Source organism: Sinohyriopsis cumingii, unplaced genomic scaffold (assembly GCF_028554795.1).
Source record: "Sinohyriopsis cumingii isolate HCF-2022 unplaced genomic scaffold, ASM2855479v2 utg000233l, whole genome shotgun sequence".
Taxonomy (NCBI): Eukaryota; Metazoa; Mollusca; class Bivalvia; order Unionida; family Unionidae; genus Sinohyriopsis; species Sinohyriopsis cumingii.
In genome coordinates, this window is record NW_028315880.1 from 501,740 (window position 1) to 523,304 (window position 21,565).

Here is a 21,565-nt window from a genome sequence, read left to right on the forward strand (position 1 = left end):
GAAAAAGTCGAAAATCTTAGATTGTATGCCTAATAATGTTCATATAAATAACTTTTGTCTTGGTGGTAGGTTGTTCATTTGTATTTCATATTATGATCAGTTGTACGGTAAATCTTTGCATAGGATTTGAGTTTGGAACACTCTAGGCCTAGCCTTCATTACAATTACTATATAATTTTCCATTAAAACTATTCATGTTCTTTTGCGTCGTAGGTCAAGTGATAATTTGTATATGTAGAGCTCGGAAACAAATATTTCAATCCTGTTCAGTCTTTAGGAATCGATTTAGAGTTTACTGTTGTACTGTTGAAATCATAAATAATATGAGTGGAATTATTAAAATGTTCATTCAAAGACATCACATCCTGGATTGAATCACTGGTGTAGCAGGATATTCGTAACTGTTGGAATCCATTCAGAACATTCGAATTGTTCTCTGACATTTAGGGTTATTTGGTATTTAATTCACATTACTGTAACTATCTTTAACATTATTCACTTTGTATACTAGGGAATTGAATTGCTTGCTGATTTTAATTATATTATTGGTTTCACTTCCTTTCTGTTGCATATTTTACGACCTATATTCTTGACACTAATCAACTCATTGCATACTGGTTTGATCCAATTTGTCTTAATACGAGGTTCAGTGTGTTTTCTGTTCCTAAAACCTACCGACTTTTCATGTTTTTCACTTGTAATTGTACGTAATGGACCCAACACAAGCAGGAAAGGGATGAATTGCACCCCCGCCATACACTCGAACAACCCTCTCTAAATTATCCCCAGGTGTTGCATTATGCCTGGTCGTCGATGCGGCGTTTCACGTATTTAGTACGATGATATATGGGTGAAGACTGTCTTTGCCTTATCTGCAGACAGTTAAAACATAGATAAATGTGAATAGTTGGTGATACTTTTGTCCAGTCGAGAGATGTCTATATTTTCCAAGTACACACTTCTATCATTAGCTTTAAACTCACCAACGTGGTCATTGAATGCATGCGACAGAAGTCGCATTCAGTCTACCTAGTTTTCATATTAAATGGAGTGCCAAATCGAGCCAGCCCATGTAAGTTCAGAGATAACAAACAGGTGTTGCACGTCTGTTATACTGGTAGGTTGAAAATGGCGGAGCGTAAGCCGATCTGTAGTATTTGTCTCGAAACATTCAAGGATCCCAGAACTATTCCATGCGGCCATGTTTTCTGTACTGGATGCCTCAAAAGATATGAAGAGAAAAATGCAAGAGAATGTAGGTTTGCTTGTCCATTGTGTAATCGGGAGGTGCCAGTAGCTTCCAATAGGGTTAGTCGGGTAAAAAAGGGGGCCATCAATGAGACGGCTGTTTCGAAGGAAGAAATTGCTCGGAAATGCAACATTTGTGGACCAAACGTTTCGGCAACAAGCAGATGTTTAGAATGTGAGGAAAACTACTGCCAAGTTTGTTCTGTAATGCACATCAAGATGAAGGTAGCGAGAAATCATTCACTCTGTGAATTCGGTGTACTTGATCAACAAGATAAATTGTCTCTGCCTCGCCGTGAATTTTGTCTGAAACACCCTGAAGAGGAAATTAAAATTGTTTGTAAAACGTGCAAAAATATACCGCTGTGTCTGTTTTGTAAGATTTCTGACCATGACAATCACACGTCAAAAATACTAGCAGAAGAGGTTGGAGAAGTCAAGAGCATCCTTGGGACAAAATTGACTATGTGTAAGGTCAGATTAGAGCAACTTCAAAGTTTTATAAAAGAAGGTGAAGCATTAGACAGTATAATTGATAAATCAGAACAGGACGAGATTACGGCAGTTAATCGACAAGAGGAGGAGTTGATACGTTTACTTGAAGATCAAAAAATCAAAATCAAACAAGACTCGCACAACTTACGACAGGACATTAGACGAGTCTATCAGAAAGTTCGAACGGAAAATGACGAATGTAAGAAACAAATAGCGAAAGAAATGTCAGATTGTGTAACCCTTGACAACAACGCAAAACAATTAATTGACAAAGCGAAAGATTCCCAGATCGTGCAAATTGGGTTCCATCTGATCGAAAAACTCTCAGAAGACAACAAACGAACTGGTAACATTAAGCTCTTAGGTATACAACGTAAGGCATTCACTCCTGCAGGACCTTCCATGCAAAAAATCGGGATTACGGTGGGTGGCATCTCAACTGATATAACAAAGGAAAGGGTAATTTATATATTGTATACATTAAAATTCTGCTAATATTGCTAATCGTAAACATCTTTCGAAAGAAATTTTCTTTTCAATTTTTATCAAATGATTGGCAGTAGAACTGAAAATTTATTAACTCAGTAAGCATTGATTCTTTGTTCTCCCAATATTAACTATGTTTCGCGGCAAATGTATATGAAATACTGATCAATGTTTATTGAACTCAAAGCTGAGCTCGCCCTTCCCAAGCCACCCACAAAATATTGCAAAGGTAACCGTTTTACCTCCCTCCCCTTTACAACCTCCTCTCTTGATACTTTCTGTAAATGACTTTATTTGTCTATTTGTAGGTGTTAAATTTAATCCCCACAAATAAATAAAAAAATTGTTGACACTTACTGGCAAATAAATGAGCCAAATGGGCAATCTAAGCTGAATAACGACGGCAATTATGACTGTACGGTTTTGTATTTTGCCTAAGACTAGACATTTTAAAGAGAAATAATTTCCCCTGGTTTCCTCACTGGTTAAACTGGATATTTAAAAATATGTATGTCTTAGGAATTGTTAAAAGAACCTTTAATTCTCTTTATTTTGGTGTATGATTAATGGGTGTAATTTGGATTATAGATTATACAGATTGTCCTTACTTCAGATGTGCACCTCTCAAAAAAACTGTTAGCTCCGCTTGGTAATTTTCACTTCCTGGACTTTAGAAGTAAATTGTAAAAAAAAGAGCGGAAAACGTTTTTTAAATAGATTTTATACATTTGATAATTCATTCATTGCACCGTCAGAAGCTGGTATTGTATAGTCGGCAAAATTAATTTTCCCTATTTTTCCTAATTTCCTAATGCTAAAGATTTTGTACTTTAGAATAATTCTCGCTTATGTTTTAGCACAACGGAGCAGACGTTGCAGTTAGCTTTTGTGCTTAGATCATTTACAAATTCCACAAGTACAACATTGAGGTATACCAACATTCTCTACATTATGACCACTCCGGTGGCCTAGTGGTTAGAGCGTCCGCCTCGGATGCCGGAGGTCGCGGGTTTGAACTCCAGCCGAGTCAATCCAAAGACTTGTAAAACATGGTACATTCTGAATGGTGTAAATGTAAACAACTTCTACTTACACCCACCATTGTCTCAGAAGTTCATAATATATGTAGAGCACCAATTATATATACACACATAAATTGGATGAACTCGACATGATCTTCTTTGGTACGTCACTTTTCGTCTTTTTCTCTCCAATATATTTACAATCTCTCTCAACACCGTGTATCTCCGTCTGTATCCCCCATGGTCCAGTGTAACTTGACATAATGATAGAACATGCTGAAGTGCGGCATAGCAGGCACGTGTAATCATCTATCAGTTTCTATCTATAAAGATATACTACTTATGTGTATGTCCCTAAACTGTTCATCTTTTCTTATAATATAATCTCTGCAAACGGGAAAATCATATATGGAGAGAGTGGGTTCCCTTGTCTATGGCCTTTTTCAATCCCAATCTCGGTGGAGACTTGCTCATTAATAATGCAGAAGATTGGATGTCTTTATGTAAAGAGTATACCATTTTATTATTGGTTCATTACAATTCTACAAAAATACACATCTTTACCTTTACCAGAACAATACCATGCAAATGAGTCCTTCATTTCCAAAATAAATCAAACGAAGCAGTCCATGAATATAGTGCCTTTTTGTACAAACACTATAGTCATGCAAGTTTCTAACGTTCTCTCTAATGTATTGTCTTTGCAGCAATCATGTTTGATCCGTATGCATCGTTTTGGGAAGCACAAGTTTTATCTTTTTTTCCAATACATGCAGAGGCTACATTATATGATACGTTTAGAAGTGAAACGTGCCTAATTTGAGACTTGCTGCTTAGATTTATCACCTTTGTGAGTGAAAGATAATTCACTAAGCCCATACCCAATGTGAATGTCCCTTACTAGAAGTTGTGCAATATCTTTCCAAAAATATTTTTAAAATTTCTACCTTGAATCCATTAGGTGCTGGGCATCTTCATTACGTATATGTTTTGTTGTTGTTACATTTTCAGCTTTTGATTGTAATAAGGGTTAAGTTAAGGATTGTTTCTGTAAAACATTCATCCTTTAATTGGTCTTGGAAATTGATTAGCATTTCAAGATCGACCTGAGCAACGTCGTGTTTTCTATGTAAATTCATATCTCATAGTTTTACTTTATGCACGATTCTTTTGTCTGTTAAAGAACCGTTGCTTTTAACAAGAAGTCGCATTATTTTACTTCAATAATAACTAATGTCTAAAGGACACAAATATTTGATCCCTTCTTCAATCTGTATATCTCTAGACGTAACTCTCATTCCATCCCTCTTTTTCTTTCTAATATCTGCTCTTTCTTGTTGTCCACCAATTATGTTACTTCACTGACACTGTTTCTCTCTTTGGAATTGTTTATATCTGCTTTTGGTGGATGTTCCTGTGGATTTTAATATTTCTTTATTTTAGTATACCTCCTTACAACAAGATGATAGTCGTTCGTGTACTGAACTTTTTCGGGCATTAGTAATGGCAAACAGAAAACATCAACAGGTGGTGATAGTATTATCATTCTGTAAGATATTTGTACCTACTTGTGATATTTATAGATATAATACAACCTTTGTTAATATATAATAGTGTAAAGGCAGACAAGAGACTGCTCGGCGCCACAAAGAGAAATATTGAAAAATGAAACAAAAATGGCATACAAAAATTCATGATACCAGCATTCAAATGGGATAAAACATAATATTTATATGTAATATAGATAGACATAAGGATATTACACTTATTGAAGCAAGGATATACTTGAATGAAATATACTATATAAGAGCTTCATGGTTAATATGACATACATTATGTATATGTCAGTTCTGTTATCGCTACTACTGTAAGTAAAACTAGACGGTATTATCTGTAACTGTTGACCCATAAGGAACACTTGGCTACCTCTATTAAGTCCTTTTTGGTGGATCATGCGGCAGACCAGATATTCTCATACCGCGGCTGTGAAGACATATGACAAGAGCCGTGTGGACAGCGCAGACATCAGCTCTGGGGCAGGAGGAACAAATGCCATCCACTGTACCCGGACCTGTCTCCGGACGTATCGACACTGTCGGGCAGCTGGATTCATACAGGCCTGGAGACTAAGGGCGAATCTTCACAACGTTCCCTCGCTTAAATCTAACTCACAAATCATTTCAAGTCTGGTGACAATAGGCAAGCATGAGAGCGGCAGGTTAAACTGGAAGATTTTCAGACGTGCACACAGGCGGATCAGGGCATTGGATCTGTTTGCACTGGACCGAAATAGCTGTGGAACTCGGCAGACCCCTGGATGGCTGAGGAACTTTTCTCTAGGATCACTCTGTAAAGTAATGAAGGGTCTAGAAAGGGTGCGCTAAACATTGCTTGTTTCGTCCTAATTCTGGTCAGCATACTATTTCTGATGGGTCACAAACCAAGCAAGAAAACAAAGATGACGCCACTTGCCATATGTGCCTGGAACAACTCACGTAAGTAGGAGCCGGCTACACTTTCTTCACGAGTTGTCGAAGTAAAGAAGAGCGGTGTGAAGCCGGTGATTTCTTTGACATCCAATCAAAGCTAGTTAGCAAGGTCACAAGTCTCACAAAGGGTATGAATGACTGACTATTGTAAACGAGACTTCCTTTGTTTGGGAAATGATAAGTAGTTATCAACGCCTAGGCAACAACCATAACCAACCCAGACCAAGGACACATTTTTTGAAGACACATTTCTTATTGCATAAGTACCAAAGGGAAACGAGTTCAACATCATTGGTTACTTCAGTGCTAAAGTTGTCACAGATCACCAGACATCACCAGGCTTCATTGTCAAAAATCGCTTTGGCCAATGCAAATATAATGGCTTTCTCCTACCGAGGGAATGCGCTTAATACAATCTCTTAATCAATAATACAGTCATCCGCCTGTAAAACTGCAACAAGACATCTTGAATGCTCTCGCACTCCAGGCACTGGCATCATATTGACTACGTCATCGTCAGGAGAAGAAACAGGCAGGATGTCAGAGTGACGAAGTCCATGAGAAGTGCAGAGTGCTGGACAGACCACAGAATCGCAATCTCCAAACACAATATGTTTTTACTGTACGCAACAATACACTTACTCGGGCAAAGAGTGTCAACAGTTCTTGTTGTGAGTGTTTTATGAAACAATACTAGATATAAATCTGCTCTGAATAGGTTTTCTATGACTGTCGATCTGGAAAAGACTGTTCGGCCAGTCTGATGAATATCTCAAGAGGAATGCACTTTTTTATTCATATTTTGACCAACAATTTTAGATTTCAACTGATGATAATTGTAAAGTAACCAGCTTCGTAAAGACCCAGATCACGACAACAGTAGGAATATATTGCTGTATCATTGTACTTTTATCAAAACAAAACAAAAGAGCTTAACAAATTAAAGCATTTTCTTTTGACTATCACTATTTTAATAGTCGCAAATAAGAATTGTATAAAAACGAACACAATTCGAGCCAAACAACATTAAACACTGACCGGCCAACATCGACAACTTATTCAGCTAAGAATAAACGTTTCGACAAATCACAATTTCTCAAATTCTGCGTTTTCAACCATTTGTGAGTTTTGCACTCTCTTTGATATCAATTTCTATTCAAAAAGTACATTTGTCACTGGTCCAAAATTGTTCTTTTGCTTTGGTCATCCAAACTATATATTTTGATGGAATCCTTTTGGGTATATTGTTTAACGTATTAAATTTGTCGTTGGTAATGTAGGCTCCTTGCGAGTGACTCGTTTTCACCATGGCTTTTCTTCTGCTGCTCGGGTTCTTATTTCGAGATTTTTAAAAGCATTTATGTCTCTGAAACTGTTAATATCTGCTCTGATTAATGAGATCTTCAATCTCTGATAAGTCCTTTATTATATTCTGCAGTGATACAGTTAATATATCCTTTGTGACGAGAAGACTGATTTGGGAGTCAATATAATATTTGGAGAACATTATTTTCTCTAATTTCTGAGTAAGCATGTCGCGCGTTCAGTTGCTCATAGCCATATTTGGTTTGTTCCGCTTGTTCTGAAATCTTAAGCTTACTTTCCACAAACTGCCTGATAGAAGTTTGTGAAGAGGAAACAGTGAAAAAAATCATCATGGGACGCATGTTCATCCGCTCCTCCCTCTGTCTTCTCTCTATTTTTCTGTGATTTCTTGGACAATCCGTTTTGTTTAGGCTCCATAATGATAATATCATGTCACCTACTGATTACAAACCGTTATCTTGTGGTTAAATTTTGCAGCTTATTTCTGAAGTATTATTTATTGTCGGGTTTAGCGATATTCGCAATGGACAATCAACAACCTGTTGAGAAATAGATACAATGACGTTCATTTATGTTTACCACATGAAACATTGTCGAAAAATATTTATTTACTGTACTTGCTAGTGTCACAAGTATCAATAGTTCATATACATATTTCAAGGAATGTTTGATTTCTTACTGAAAGCATATTAGATCCATCATATTAATGGCTTCATTTAAATATGCGTAACAAGGCAAAATATACACCAGGGTGGGGGCTTGAACGTGGAACCTCGCTAGCTCTAGACAGGAGCTCTATCACGTCTGTGATATGAACGTCAATGTATGCGCACACACGAGCTTCCACCTTTGCGCGAAGATCACTATACCCTTTTTAACTTCGTTTAAAACTCATATGAGCTCCAAGAAAATGTCAGACTTGAAGTTCACCGCCCCAGAAGTTCACTTTAACTTTCTTTTCATTGAACGTGTCAAAAGATTACTCAGTAATATCGAAAAATGTATGATACGTTTGTCATAGAACCGAAGTCTGAATGAACAGTTCAAATAACCTCTGACTGCCTCCACCGCACATTCTTGGAACGGCGGCATTGTTTGATGGGTGCTTGATCTCATATATACAAATTTGATTTGATGCTAGAATGCTTTCTGTCAAATTTGCTCAGTTCTGTTGTGTGGCCTTTTGCATCAATTCTAAAAACAATTTTAAGAAACATTTTCATGCCAATATGATTTCTGTTCAGTTTTGTCAAATTCTCTTGAAAGGGTTTTGAGAAGCTCTTTATTAGTACTAATGGTGGATATTAGATGAGAATCCTTGTTGGTACCAACGGAAGAAAAGGTCCTAATGTCAGAATGGTCTCAGTAAATGATGTGCAATTTAGTCAAGCGCTTTTTAAAAAGAAGTTGTAAATAACAAATGCCTTAAGAACCAAGAATCTTGCCATACGTTAACTTGCTGTTACGACAAGATGAACTAGCTAATAATAATTACGTGTAGGTCAGTAAAGGTGGATTTCTCTGCGCAGCTTAAAATGACGTTAACGTCCGTCTATATGTCCTTCTATCAGCCCTCACTCTAGATTCAATTTAATGTAAAAGGTTTTATATTATGCTCCATAGTTAATTTTCTTTCACACTTTCTAGCAGCTGAAAGGTTCGAATAAAAGATGGTCCATTGTGATATTTATTGGCACGCACAGATTATATTGTTTATACAAAAAATATGGGGAAAGTAAGACTATTCCATTACAGGGTGATTTATTTTATCACAGGAAAACTTTCTTCTTTGTAGATGAACATTTTTCTGAGGTCATGCGTCAAAGATCAGCCGTTGCGGTTGTTTGAAACTGAGCTGTTCGAAAAAATTGGCGAACTTAAGAAGCGAATGAAGGAAAAAGACACGTCGCTTCAGGGGAGGAATTTAGTCCTGAAATTTGGTGACAAAGAGCTGAATGATTATAATAGTGTGCATGAATACGGTATCTCCAACGGTTCTATCATTGAGTGCTCCTGGACTCGACCACTTTGGGATCTGTCGGTGACGAGCAGAAGCGCAATAGAATTAAATAAAGAGACAAAAAGGAAGAAAAAGAAAAATAGAAAAAAGGAATGTTAATGACTGTGAAAGTATTCTCTTGAATAAGATACGTTAGCCTTGTAATACATAACATGGAAGTTTATCCCAGATGACCTAAATTCAATTGCAGACTGTACAAGTGACAACGTTAAGGTGCTAGAGACTATTCCCTCTTTGCACGTCACGGTTGTAGTTTATTTTACTTTGTACATCATTTGCGGATTTTATTCCCAATTTAGGTTTAATGTAGTGATTTGAAGAGGCTGTTCTTTTAACAAAATATGAAAAGTGCCGAGAATATGCAAAAGACAAATGTCATACGAATGTGTTCATACAAAGCAAAAAAGTTTTACAGTTTATTCGAAGGAGAAATAACAATATCTTTACTGTTTATACAAAGCGGACACAATTTTATTGAGAGGTGATCTTAAAGAGCTATTATAGTATTATGACAGACTTTTTTAGTACAAGTAATAAGATTGAAATTTTCTCTAAATTTTATTAAAAGTAAGTTTTGATTAAATTATATTGAAAATAATTTTCTATTAAAATATACTGAGATTAAATCCTTTTATTTCGGTATTACAATTATATACTATTTAATAAAGATTGCGCCCGTATGAGCCAAGGCAAAACCCTTTTGTATATACATTTCCCTTGTATCATAGGGTCAGCAAAAACTACACTCGCTAGGTTGTGTAAGTTACCGCATTGCAGAAGACTAAAATTCCTGACTAAGCTATAAGCTCCACGCGCTGTTGTGGTAGAATTGTCTGTCTAATGACGTACATAGACCCAGACGATAGTCTGTAAGAGACTACGAAGCCTCACCTTAAGATTCTGGCCAACACAAGAGCTAGGCACATGTCCATATTTGGCTTTGTCCTAAGAAACTGATATAAAAAGCTCTAGCCCAAGGGCACGCCAGTTCCTTTGCCAGAAACTCAAACAGTCTTCTGTCTTTACAGGTAAGATTATCGTCTATGTACAATTTTTCATATAGCATAAGGATTTTTAGTGTTATAAGAATGTTTAGTCTTAAGATGTTAATCTAACATCAGTACGTTTAAACATTAGATTATTTTAATATTTCCTTACTATTCTTTAATATAATGTATTAGAAAGTTTAATTATTTGAAGAACTTATACTTACTTGTAATTATGTTGTTGATTATAGTAAAAAGCAACGTTCGCTACCAACTTCATACTCAGTAATAGTTAATTTAGAAATAAAATACTCTTTAAATAATAGAGTTTAATATGTTGACATTTTAGAATAAATTCAGTAAAATATATTTCATTTACGGTATTAGTCTGAAATATTGAATTTTAGATTCTTTAGCTACCGTGAATCTATTCAATATTTAATTATCTGTATTATATTCTAAAAGGCAGAAATTATACAAATGTATGATGTTGGTAAGTGAAAGAATATCGTAGTTTTATATGTATCTCTGATATCTGTAATTTAAGCTTATGTAGTTTGATCTTGGAATGTAATTTTATATGTTAAGTATTTCAATAAAAGTTCATTCGCCAGAAACTCAAACAGGCTTCTGTATTTACAGCATCCCATACTCTCGCAAACCAAATTCCCCAGATGTAGCCACATCTTCATCGTCAAGTGACACCTCTTTCAAGAGGATTGAACTTCGTCTTTCTCTCTCTCTCTCTCTGGTCATGGAAACAGCTTGACCAAGAGTTTATGAGACAATTTCATCTCATAAAAGCTGATGGACAATCCTTTCTCGTAAAGGCCTATGGATAAATCTTTTCCGATGGATAATTTTTTTTTTTTTTATAAAAATAGTTTCGACTGAACTCTGGCTGGATAAGTGTTATATTTCTTTTATTTTCGTAGTATGACAACATTGGTAAATGCTATTGATTGGGAGCTACCAGACTATATGCACTGCAATCGTAACATTGTTAACGACGATAACGCTCTAGTGGTGGTAAAAAGTGAATCTAAATCCTGATGTCCGATAAAGCAATCATGAATCCCATCGACTTGGCTGTAAATATTTATTTTTAGTATCTATGTAATAATCCATTTCGTTATCTATTTATTAAAATCATGTTCCTGCTAGAAATCATTCCTTTTGAAACACATTAGTGTGACCACGTTACGCGGATTTCTTTTTAAAAAAGGGAGGTTTTCACCTACTTTCAGATTTGTCAATTTTGAGATTTTTTTAAAATGTTGAAATATGTTCATTTTTGTATACACTTTACGGTATTTTCTGCGCATTTGCGGGCAAACTAGCTACTACTATTTAACGTATTGGTGGTTATGTATGAATTACATGTGAAGTGTGACATTGGAGTACATGTAAGATGCAGCTGAAGTTAAATGTTGTGAAAAAAATGTGAACGGATCTTATGCCCCAGTTTTTAAACAAGAGGACATAGTGGGCCGGAAATGGTTCACTTGGCGTACATAACTTAAGAATTTATCATTTCACTAAACAGGCTTATATACTATTGCAAGACCACGATTTGTGTAAACTGTCTCCCATCATCTGTATGAAGTCAATTTTTTATTATTATACTGCAGTCAGAAAGAAGATCATTCAGAAGAAAAGGGCATAATTAATATGCGTAGCTTATGCACACACTCCAGATTTGCCAGGGTCTTGTTGAAAATAAAACCTATTTACTAAGTTCTATAGAAATTGGATGTGAAAAACAGTCTACAGAAAAAGTAATAAGCCCAGCAAACAGATACAGTATTACGTTATTAATTCGCTCACAGCCGAGGCCTAGATCTTAGATTGTGGATTCTGGAGTGAAAGGTTGTGGATGTTGGTGAAATGTGTGCGGTAGCACTGTTATATGGTCATGCAGTCACTTTGGTTGTGTCTCGTAGAACTTCGCATGGGTCTAGGATAGACTGACTGCCAATCCCTTTGGTTATCTATTTTTATGTCCCAACCTGTTTGTTCCAGACAAATAAATCCCAATCCCGTTCAAACTTCATGAGAAAAATTAATCGAGATCGAGTTGCAATAATAGCGAGACACCCCATGGCTAGCTGGAATGATCGTAGGGTAAGAAGTATATAATATATGACGAACTGGAAGGATCATATGGTGATCTGGAAAGATCATGGCGTGTGCTAGAGTATCATACGGCAAATAGAAGAGGACAAATTGGAGGTATCGACAGCGAGAGAACAAACAGAGTGGACATGTTAGAAATTGCGAGCTATATTAATCGGCAGCAGGCAGTAGAGAACGAGAACTAATTAAAGTGAAATTTAAGGGAATGCGACCATAACAGTCATTTTAAAGATAAATCAGAGAATGAAGAGAAATAAAACAAAAAATTAAATGCAATATATTATAAAAAGCGTTTGTTTTCTTGATAAACATGCTTCTTCAATAATACTTACCTGATCATAACACGTTAGAACTACTACTACCTCGCAAATCCAGCACTCCTACGCTAAAGTTCAGTTAAGAAATAAAACATCATCCCACATAGGTGGCTAAGATATAGTGTGCTCTTCCCTTTGATAAAGTATTGACAAAAATCTTGTGAATACTTCAGTTACTATGCGAGCGATGTGCACGCTCTCGAAATAAATAGGTGAAACTGCGGAGATGCTTGAGCAAATATCTTCTATCCATGATATCATGTTCAATATCAAAGTGGACGATACAATATTAATTTGTAGAGTACGTACATATCTTGTGACTATGTTCACAAAAACATATAAGACAATAGTTGTACTGCTTAAAAAGGTAAAGTAAAGTATATCAAAAATATGACTTGATTTTCATGGCCAGTTGTTATCAAGAACACAATTACAGGATAAAATTACGTATCGTCAATTAGTGGAAGTTGTTCGCTGCCAGTAGAGAGTCAGTCCGTTCAGGAACTCGTGTTAGAGATTGTTAGAGATTCTTTACCTTCTTTTTCTGCTTAAACCCTCTTTTAATGAGACCTACCTTATACTGTTAAGGACACCTTAAAATCGGGGTTATATGTGCATATTTATATTTACCTGTAGCTGGGGTGATTCGCTTTTTCTGCCATATATATATATATATATATATATATATATATATATATATATATATATATATATATATATATATGAAAATTCACGTTATATTTTCACTTTTATCTGTATTAGGATGAATCGTTTATACAAACGCGATCTTGCTTCTGATAAAACCGAAATGTAATCTTTTATTACAGAACACTCATTTGAAAAGTTCAGAAAGAAGAACCTGTAAAATTAATTGAAAGAAAGTGTTGAAACATCCGAATCATCCTGCAATGTTTCTTACTGACATGGCTCGTTTCATTGCATACATTTTTCTGTGACCTCTCGAATCAGTTGCGCTCTATATATGCGTATTAGTTGCACATGTACACCAGACCACGGTAGCCTTATCAACTTTGTTTTCAGATAGACTCTACTCCTGTGTGTTAGAATAATGCATGCAACACGAAGGTTTGGAGCGGGAATTCAGCCTGACATCAGACTACCTAAGCTTTTACTTTCCAATTATCATGTAGAAATTTGTGCTGTTGCCGGATTGATCGTAATGATTACGATTCCACTATTACTTCCATAAGACTTGTTTTGCCATGGATAAAGAAATAGTAAGAGCATTTGTAACCCCCTCTCCATCAGCAGCAGCGAGACTGGACATACCATTTCGTCTACGACATACAGAACAAAATTAGAGAAGGAAGCAAAAATGGATATACAAGGTCTAGGAAGATAAATCAAAGCCTCTAACGCGCCCGAAGGCTCGTAGACCCTATCGCTGTCCCTCCCTGCTTCTGTTAATGATCAGGGAACGAACGGTGGTAGATCGTTCTTGATTGTCTTCAATCAAACATTTTATCGTGACCAATACGATCTCATGACCGAGGATCATGTAGATTGATTGTAATAAAACCATGTGACTCCCTCTGTGCATGTGTAAAAATGTTTAAAATATAGCCATATCCATGTCACCGGAACTCCAGATTTGATGAATATTTCCCAGCGTGTTTGTATCAACACCATGGAAGAGAACCAAAAGATTGCTCTTCTCTCTGATGACTTTAGGAATTTGAGTGTATGGTTGTTTGACGTAAATCAAGTCTGTGATTATTTTTGAATATGTCCGGGTCGGATATGTCGGTTTATTGAGAATAACATAGTCGTATACTACGAGGTTGTTAATGTCGCCGTCAAGATCTTCCACCGACGGAGCAATGGGTTCCACCAGGTCTAGTTGATGTTGGTGATACAATCAATAATATCAACGCCGTCCTTCGGCAGTGGCTTTGCACTTTCCTTGAATTCATTAAGAATGCTGTAACATCACTGATCATCAACCAATCGTTCTACTAAATAAAGTTTGTCCCACTTGAGTCATCTCATTATCAGGTTAAGTAACAACTCGGTTTTACCAGACCCAGACAGACAGATGATAATTCCTCGAATCGAGTTTGGCAATGCCGGACGGTGCTTAACTTGTTCTTGTTCTCGTGTTGCAGACTATTCAATAACATTCATATTAGTACAAATATGAGAAGGTATATGAATTTATGTGGTGTTCGATGCAAACGTTTCACCGATACCAGCGCGTTAACAACAACGACGACAAAGAATCGCCGAAGCGCGCATACAGATAAAAGCGTGAAATGTGGTACAAAAAATAAAATACAAATTTGTATCACGTCGCAAGCAGCACGTGCTGGTGATATCTCTGCTGCATCCGAGAAATTGAAGGTGACTCCATGGGTTAAGTTTCCTGGTGAGAAGCATCTTCCGAGATATAATTATTGTCCTTCTGGAACTCGATTTGCTATTAGGCTCGACGAGCGTAACCATCCAAAACCAGGAGAGCATCCAATAAACGCGATTGATCAAGCATGCCATACTCATGCCATCGCGTATAAAGCCGAGATCTACAACAACATATCGCAGAGGTCAAGTTGATTCACACGTTAAAGTCTGTAAAAAAATCTCTCAGTGAATCACTCGCCAATTGACGATAAGATTGGCAATTAGCGGGAAACTAGCAGTAGGGCTGGCAATTAATAGCCGATAATTGTGATATGGGGTCGTTTTATTATTGCCCAAGAGGATTCTGGAGTGACAGAGCAACGATTAGTAAACTCGCTGTTGTGGAAGATGTGACACGTGATGTTGACGCAGATTGGTTGGCCCGACAGGCAATATGGCAAATTTATATTCCAACGCCTAAAACGATTCAATACGGACTGTTAGATGTCAGCGTGACCAACGAAGTTCATCAGGCAGATATTTTGTTCTTGCCCCATGATACTATTATAACTGATCGATATCACACGCACACGCACATACAAATACGCGTTGACGGTCGTCGACGTTGCAAGCAGATACTAAGAAGCAGAGCCGCTATCAACCAAAACGGCAAATGAAGTTGCAGCTGCGTTTGAGCGAATTTATAAACGTGGATCAGGGCCGCAGGGAGGCCTTCGATGGCCAGCGTTGCTACAGGTTCCTCCTGAGAAAGCTTTTCTTGGTCCTTTGACATCGGTAATGAAACACGCAATGTGAAAATGATTTAATCGAACACTTGCTGAGCGACTGTTCGAATATCAGTATGCTCATGAACTTTCCACGGACACGAGATCTCGTGAATGGACTGTAAGACTACCTCACGTGACAGCCTCACTAAACAAAGAAATTATTTGTGGAATTTATATGAAACCCATCAATGCTATCTCGACGAAACACATACAAGTGAGCGCGCTACAGCGACATGACTCTTTTTTACCGGTACTCGATAACGTGACTGTCAGGTATCTATATCAACCCAGTGAACTTGAAGGCGGTAAAGGAGGAGCAACCGATCCTATTTGGAGTGTAACCACACATACAATTTCCAACGTGGTAAGATCTACTGCAGGCCTGCAATTTACAGACTAAATTAAACGGCCCCTCAACGTGGATTTGTATGTGAACAATTGCAAGTAATTCCTGAAGATACACAATTACCGCAAGCATGGATTCGCTAACAAATCAAAGCACGAAGGAGCTAGCTCCCCGGAGTCGGTTACATTCAAAACAGGTTCGCATTAAATTTACACTCTTTATGGCCGAGACTACCATTGATTCTGTTCTTGGAAATTATTGTGCATCATTAGACGAATACTGCCAAATCATTACTGTGTTACCGCATACGCTGTAATTTTGTGTCGTTGCTTCAGCGTGATGATACATTCAACATCAAGATCAAACTCGCGTTTATGCTTTCTGTCATTTCGCTGATAACTAGCTATTTTTTTTCTTACCACATCATCTTTGTTTTTCTGAATTTGATAATCTTTCACAGCATAAACCATCCTGTGTAGTTAACACATTTGTGTAACCCTCTATACTGTTAAGTATACTAAATTTGACCATTCGATGTGATCATCGACTATCCAGATATTATTATCTAAGATTGTTAGTCCCTGTGACGATTGAATGGGTATAGCATATCTGGCTGTAAACAGTCGAGTCTGCACTCTCAGACAACCACACCGACACAGGGTCGCGCTTACTGATATTATATATGCACTCAAGAATGTCACCGCAGTAATACTTAAACCGCTTTTCTCGTGGAAATATTGGTATGCTCGGTGTCAATACGTGAGCGTTATGATCAACAATTACTATCAGAAAACCCCTCGATTGATACCTAGCTGTTACAAGATCTCGTTGTTTATTGCTGTTACCGTTATTGGGAAATTTAATTTCTTTCCCAGCTCAGCGATATCCTTATCGTGGCTCAATGCTCTCTGACGCCCTCCGCCCACTCGTTTATATTTTTGCAGATCTGTGAGACCATTTCCTCGTAATGCGTTCGTGAAGCGTTCTGTGATTCCCTCGCCTACACAATTTAGAATAACATTGGACTTTTTCATCGATTGAAGAAGATCGATATTGGGTTCATTTAGCACATAAATCGCTTAGACGAATGCGGTCACAGGTTATACACGCTCGTAAAATGGTTTATCAATGCAATTCACCATCCCCGGCCTAGAATTTCTATCTAACACAACAACACTTTCGCTGCGTTGTGATTTTCGAACAGGGTCACGCTTATCACGGATAATCCAAGTTGTGTCGCCATTGCTAGCGATGGCACAGACGTCAACGCCAGTGACGGCAACGATACATTTTATTCTGAAAAAGTATCCTTACGTAGATTTACTAGTGAATCCAAAGTAATATATGATCGTCGCTGCTCTTTGATCATTCATCGTTGCATCAAAGAAAATATCATCTTTTATTCTGAGTGTTCACCACACATGCGCTGCATCATCGGCCCTAAACTCGTTCTTGGTCTTACGGATATAACAGAGTACTTACCGATCGAGAGACCGTTTACGGTCTTGACGCCTAGTTAATCTGTCGTGATCGAAGCTGGAGCTTGAAGTCTTGATAGCAAATAATCTTGCAAACTCCTCTATTATATAAGTAAGGCAAATATATCTTAAAATGAATTTGAATTAAAGGTTTTAGATTAAACTCAAAATTAAGTTTTTGCTTCCATTTTTAGCTACATCAAACATGATTTTGAAGAGAAGGAGGGTTTCTTGTAAAATCTGTCAGCGTAGAATTCTATTTCACTGAGGAAAACCGTACTAAATTCGAATATTTCATTACAAGAAGATTTCTTTTTATTGCAAGAAATTTGTTTCATATGTAGACGATGAACATTTTTCTGAAGTCATGTGTCAAAGGACGGCCGTTGCAGTTCCTCGAAGTTAAGGAGGCCGAGGATATCAGCGAACTTATGAAGCTAGTGACTAAACAATACTCTTTGCTCCCGACAACGAAGTTAGTTTTGAAGTTTGATGGAATAGAACTGACTGTGGACCACATTAGGGGATCTTGTTTTTTTTATCATTATCGAGGTCAATTGCCACACTTTGCGTTATTAGGCATCACCACTAGATCTATAACTGGTGCTTTTGGAGTCAGTGACCTTGACACTACCTGTCGGAGACGAGCAAAAGCTCCGTAGGAATAAAAAGAAGAGGACAAGTGACGCAAAAGATACGAAAATAAAATAAAATGAAATTCACGGACAGTGAAAGAGATTGATTAAATCTGATACAGTATTACTGTGATATTTAATAAAGAAGCTTGGTCCAGAGACTACGGAAATTCTAGTGCAGACTGTACAAGACTGTGTTAGAATGCTAGGCACGATATTCCCTCTATTCACGTCACGACTGTTCAGTACCGTTCACTGTGTACATATTTATGTACTGTTTTCCCAATTTGGATTTGATTTACAGGTTAGGAAATACTCTTCATTGACGGACTCTGAAAAGTGCCTAGAAAGAAGTCGTAATATGCAGAAGACAATGAGAGAGAGAGAGAGAGAGAGAGAGAGAGAGAGAGAGAGAGAGAGAAGAGAGAGAGAGAGAGAGAGAGAGTAAATTTTTTTACCCCACGTTATACAAGATTTTCAGCACAGCAGTCATTATATTATTTACGAAGATAACGCAGTCATTAGTATAGGCCTGGTACATTGGCGTCATTTCGAATTAGCATTTGGCCGCCTACAGAAACGGCACTCTATTAACAAAGGGAAATTAACATTAGGCCGCCATTACAGAAATTACACTCTATCTATGGACATTAACATTCAGCCAACATTACATAAATGGCTCTTTAGGTGTCTGTAAGAATCCTATGTAAAATAGGATCTACAGATTCTAGGAGTCTATGGTAATCACAGATATGGGTCCATCTGGTGATAAATGTGATACTGCAAAATCATTATGGGACACTCTATCCTCTTAAAGGAATTAACTTTACGCAGTAGGTTTAACATTGTTTGGGCACTTTGGGCTCGAACGGGCATTGACATGGAAATAGCACAGTTGCCTTAAAGGGGGATTTAACGTAGAGATATTCTTTCAAGAGCAAAAATGTCACCTTGTGGTCTATGTGGAATTTGAATTAGGACCATTTAGTGTAGCTTTTAAACAAAATTATGGGATCTAACCGCCACGGTGAATAGGGGTGTCAAGGGAATATAGAAATGCGAAAGGTCCAAATGTAAATGCAATGTTAAAATCTACACTTTATGCTGCTGAAAACGACCTACGTACATACACGTGCACGCACGCACGCACGCTCGTACCCCTCCATACTCACACCTACCTACCTACCTACACACACATAATTACTTACCTACCTACTTACCTGCATGCATCCATGCAGACAGACAGACAGACCGACAGACATACAGGTTTGTATGATGTACCAGTGCAGAGACCGAGGACGTAAAGTATAATATGGCTGAATTGAAGACATGGTGTTGGAGCGTGCCTGCAGTGGGTACCTCCTATATTCGAAATGATTACCTGCCTAATGATGCTGTTGCAGAGAGTGTACTGTCAACGGCAAATGACTACAATTTGGCTTTGTGCGATTTCTTATCTTCGTAGGAAGCGTTTTCGCTTGCGGTAAACCCACATTTAACTGCTTCTACGTCATTGCCAGCTTAGAACGGGTGGAAGAGGTAACGAATTGTTTAACAAAAACAAAAAAGGAAGAGCAGACATTTTCTCAATAACAAGAAGAAAATAAAGAGGAGATGAAACCTTGAACAGTTTAAGGAAGAGAGTGAATCAAAACGGGTGGTGTGTTACAAGACATTTTGGCTAAACCTAAGAGAAAGAAGCATATAACTACATTAAACGCTCCACCACACAGACGTCTGCATCAGCGGCAATCACTACCATTACTGTTAACACAACAGGAGCATGTGTCTTTTGATTTTTAACGTACCTTTAACCATTTTTCAGTTATATAGCCACGATTTATGTAGTGTGTCAGTTTTACAGTGATGTCTGGCACTGGAACATCATGTCGCAGACATAACGCATCATCTCCCTCTCTGTCACATTATCCTGACACCAGGACGACCAGTCCTAACACTAAGCTCTTAATGCTGAGCGCCAAGCGAGGCAGCTGTTACTACCATTTTTTAAAGTCTTTGATATGACACGGCTGGGGTTCGAATCCGCGACCTCCTGCATCGGAGACGGGCGATCTAACCACTAGACCACCGAAACGGTATCACAACAGAAGTAAGACTTGTACGTGGAAAAGGTGTTAAGCAGTTACAGCTAAACTCATCTACATGCATTATGTTTATTATGGTGAAGTATACTGCAGAATACATACTGCATTTGTAACTTAATACTCCGAGTTAGACATCAGCGCCGTCTAGCTCCACGACGAACATTCAGCAAACGGTGTATTTTATATGGGCAAACATGTTTTACAGTTGCCTAAAATGAAAATGTTCACACATTTTATGATCTACGTAGCGCTAGCATTTTGTCGCCTTTACACTGTTTGTATCTCATTCTCTACTACGGGAACATTAATATAAAAGTCGTTTCTATCACATCTGATTGTTTTCCCACCTGTATAATACTAGAAATAGTTAGAAGAAACAACAAGAACAAAATAGAATCTAAGTTTCTAACTAATCTTCTTCATGTTTTTTCTTACATTATGTGTCCTTTCAAAGTTTTAGCTTGCTTTGTGCACGTTGCTCCATATTTTGGAGAGGTGACAACTGTCGAAATTCGAACAAAAGAAAACATATAATACTTAGCATGTTATTGTTTAACGTGGCTGAAAAATGTAAATTTATCACATAATGGATTTCATAACTAAAAGAAAGCTAAACATATTTTTTGTGCTTACAAATGAAGTATAACAAAGTGATCGAAAATTGTATAATCAATTATGTCACGAGACAACACAACCTGTTCGGAGGTTAGATAACATACGGCTGACTATACCGTGGTGCATATCTTCACACACACACACACACACACATAAAATTCAGTTTCCTATGTTAAATAAAGAAAGGTCAAAGCCAAAATATATTTAAGAACATCTGATTAAATCGATCATTTTTCCAGTAACAGTATTCATGTCTTTTTTTGTTCAGAATGTACTTTAGCTGTACCCCACTTCGGTTAAGTGAAAGACAAATGGAGCGTTTAAGAAAAACAAAAACAAATATAAGGTAAACCATTACAATGATCAGTTAAACAAACTGTATTGTTGGACAGAAGTACATGTCAACTTCAAGTTAGACATTTTGAGCCAATATATCCTTTGTAATTAAATTTTGGAAGCACCCGACAGCACACGGAAGAACCGAGTTCGAAAGGGTATTGCTTGGTTGTTTTAGCGCTAACCTTTGTATCACAAATACGAAATAACTCTTAATAACCTTTGCTTATTCTTTTCTTTAACGGCATTTTTGGAGTATTAAAGGTTACAATAAACTTTCGATACAACCCTGATAACCTGTTTTAAAAGTGTCGTTTACAAAAATTAAAATCTTTAATGATGATCATTTTTATCTGGCATGTGGCTCATCTATCCAAAT

The 21,565-nt window shown here is 37.2% G+C and overlaps 1 protein-coding gene across 1 annotated transcript; it reads left to right on the forward strand.

Annotated features, from left to right (window-relative positions):
- The first annotated feature begins 1,066 nt into the window (after positions 1 to 1,066).
- On the forward strand, positions 1,067 to 10,618 carry LOC149774397 (E3 ubiquitin-protein ligase TRIM45-like). Its single transcript, XM_089945322.1, has 2 exons — positions 1,067 to 2,202; positions 8,862 to 10,618. The coding sequence occupies exons 1-2, from the start codon at positions 1,129 to 1,131 to the stop codon at positions 9,183 to 9,185; spliced, it is 1,398 nt and encodes a 465-aa protein (XP_089801448.1). The 5' UTR covers positions 1,067 to 1,128; the 3' UTR covers positions 9,186 to 10,618.
- The last annotated feature ends 10,947 nt before the right edge of the window (positions 10,619 to 21,565 follow it).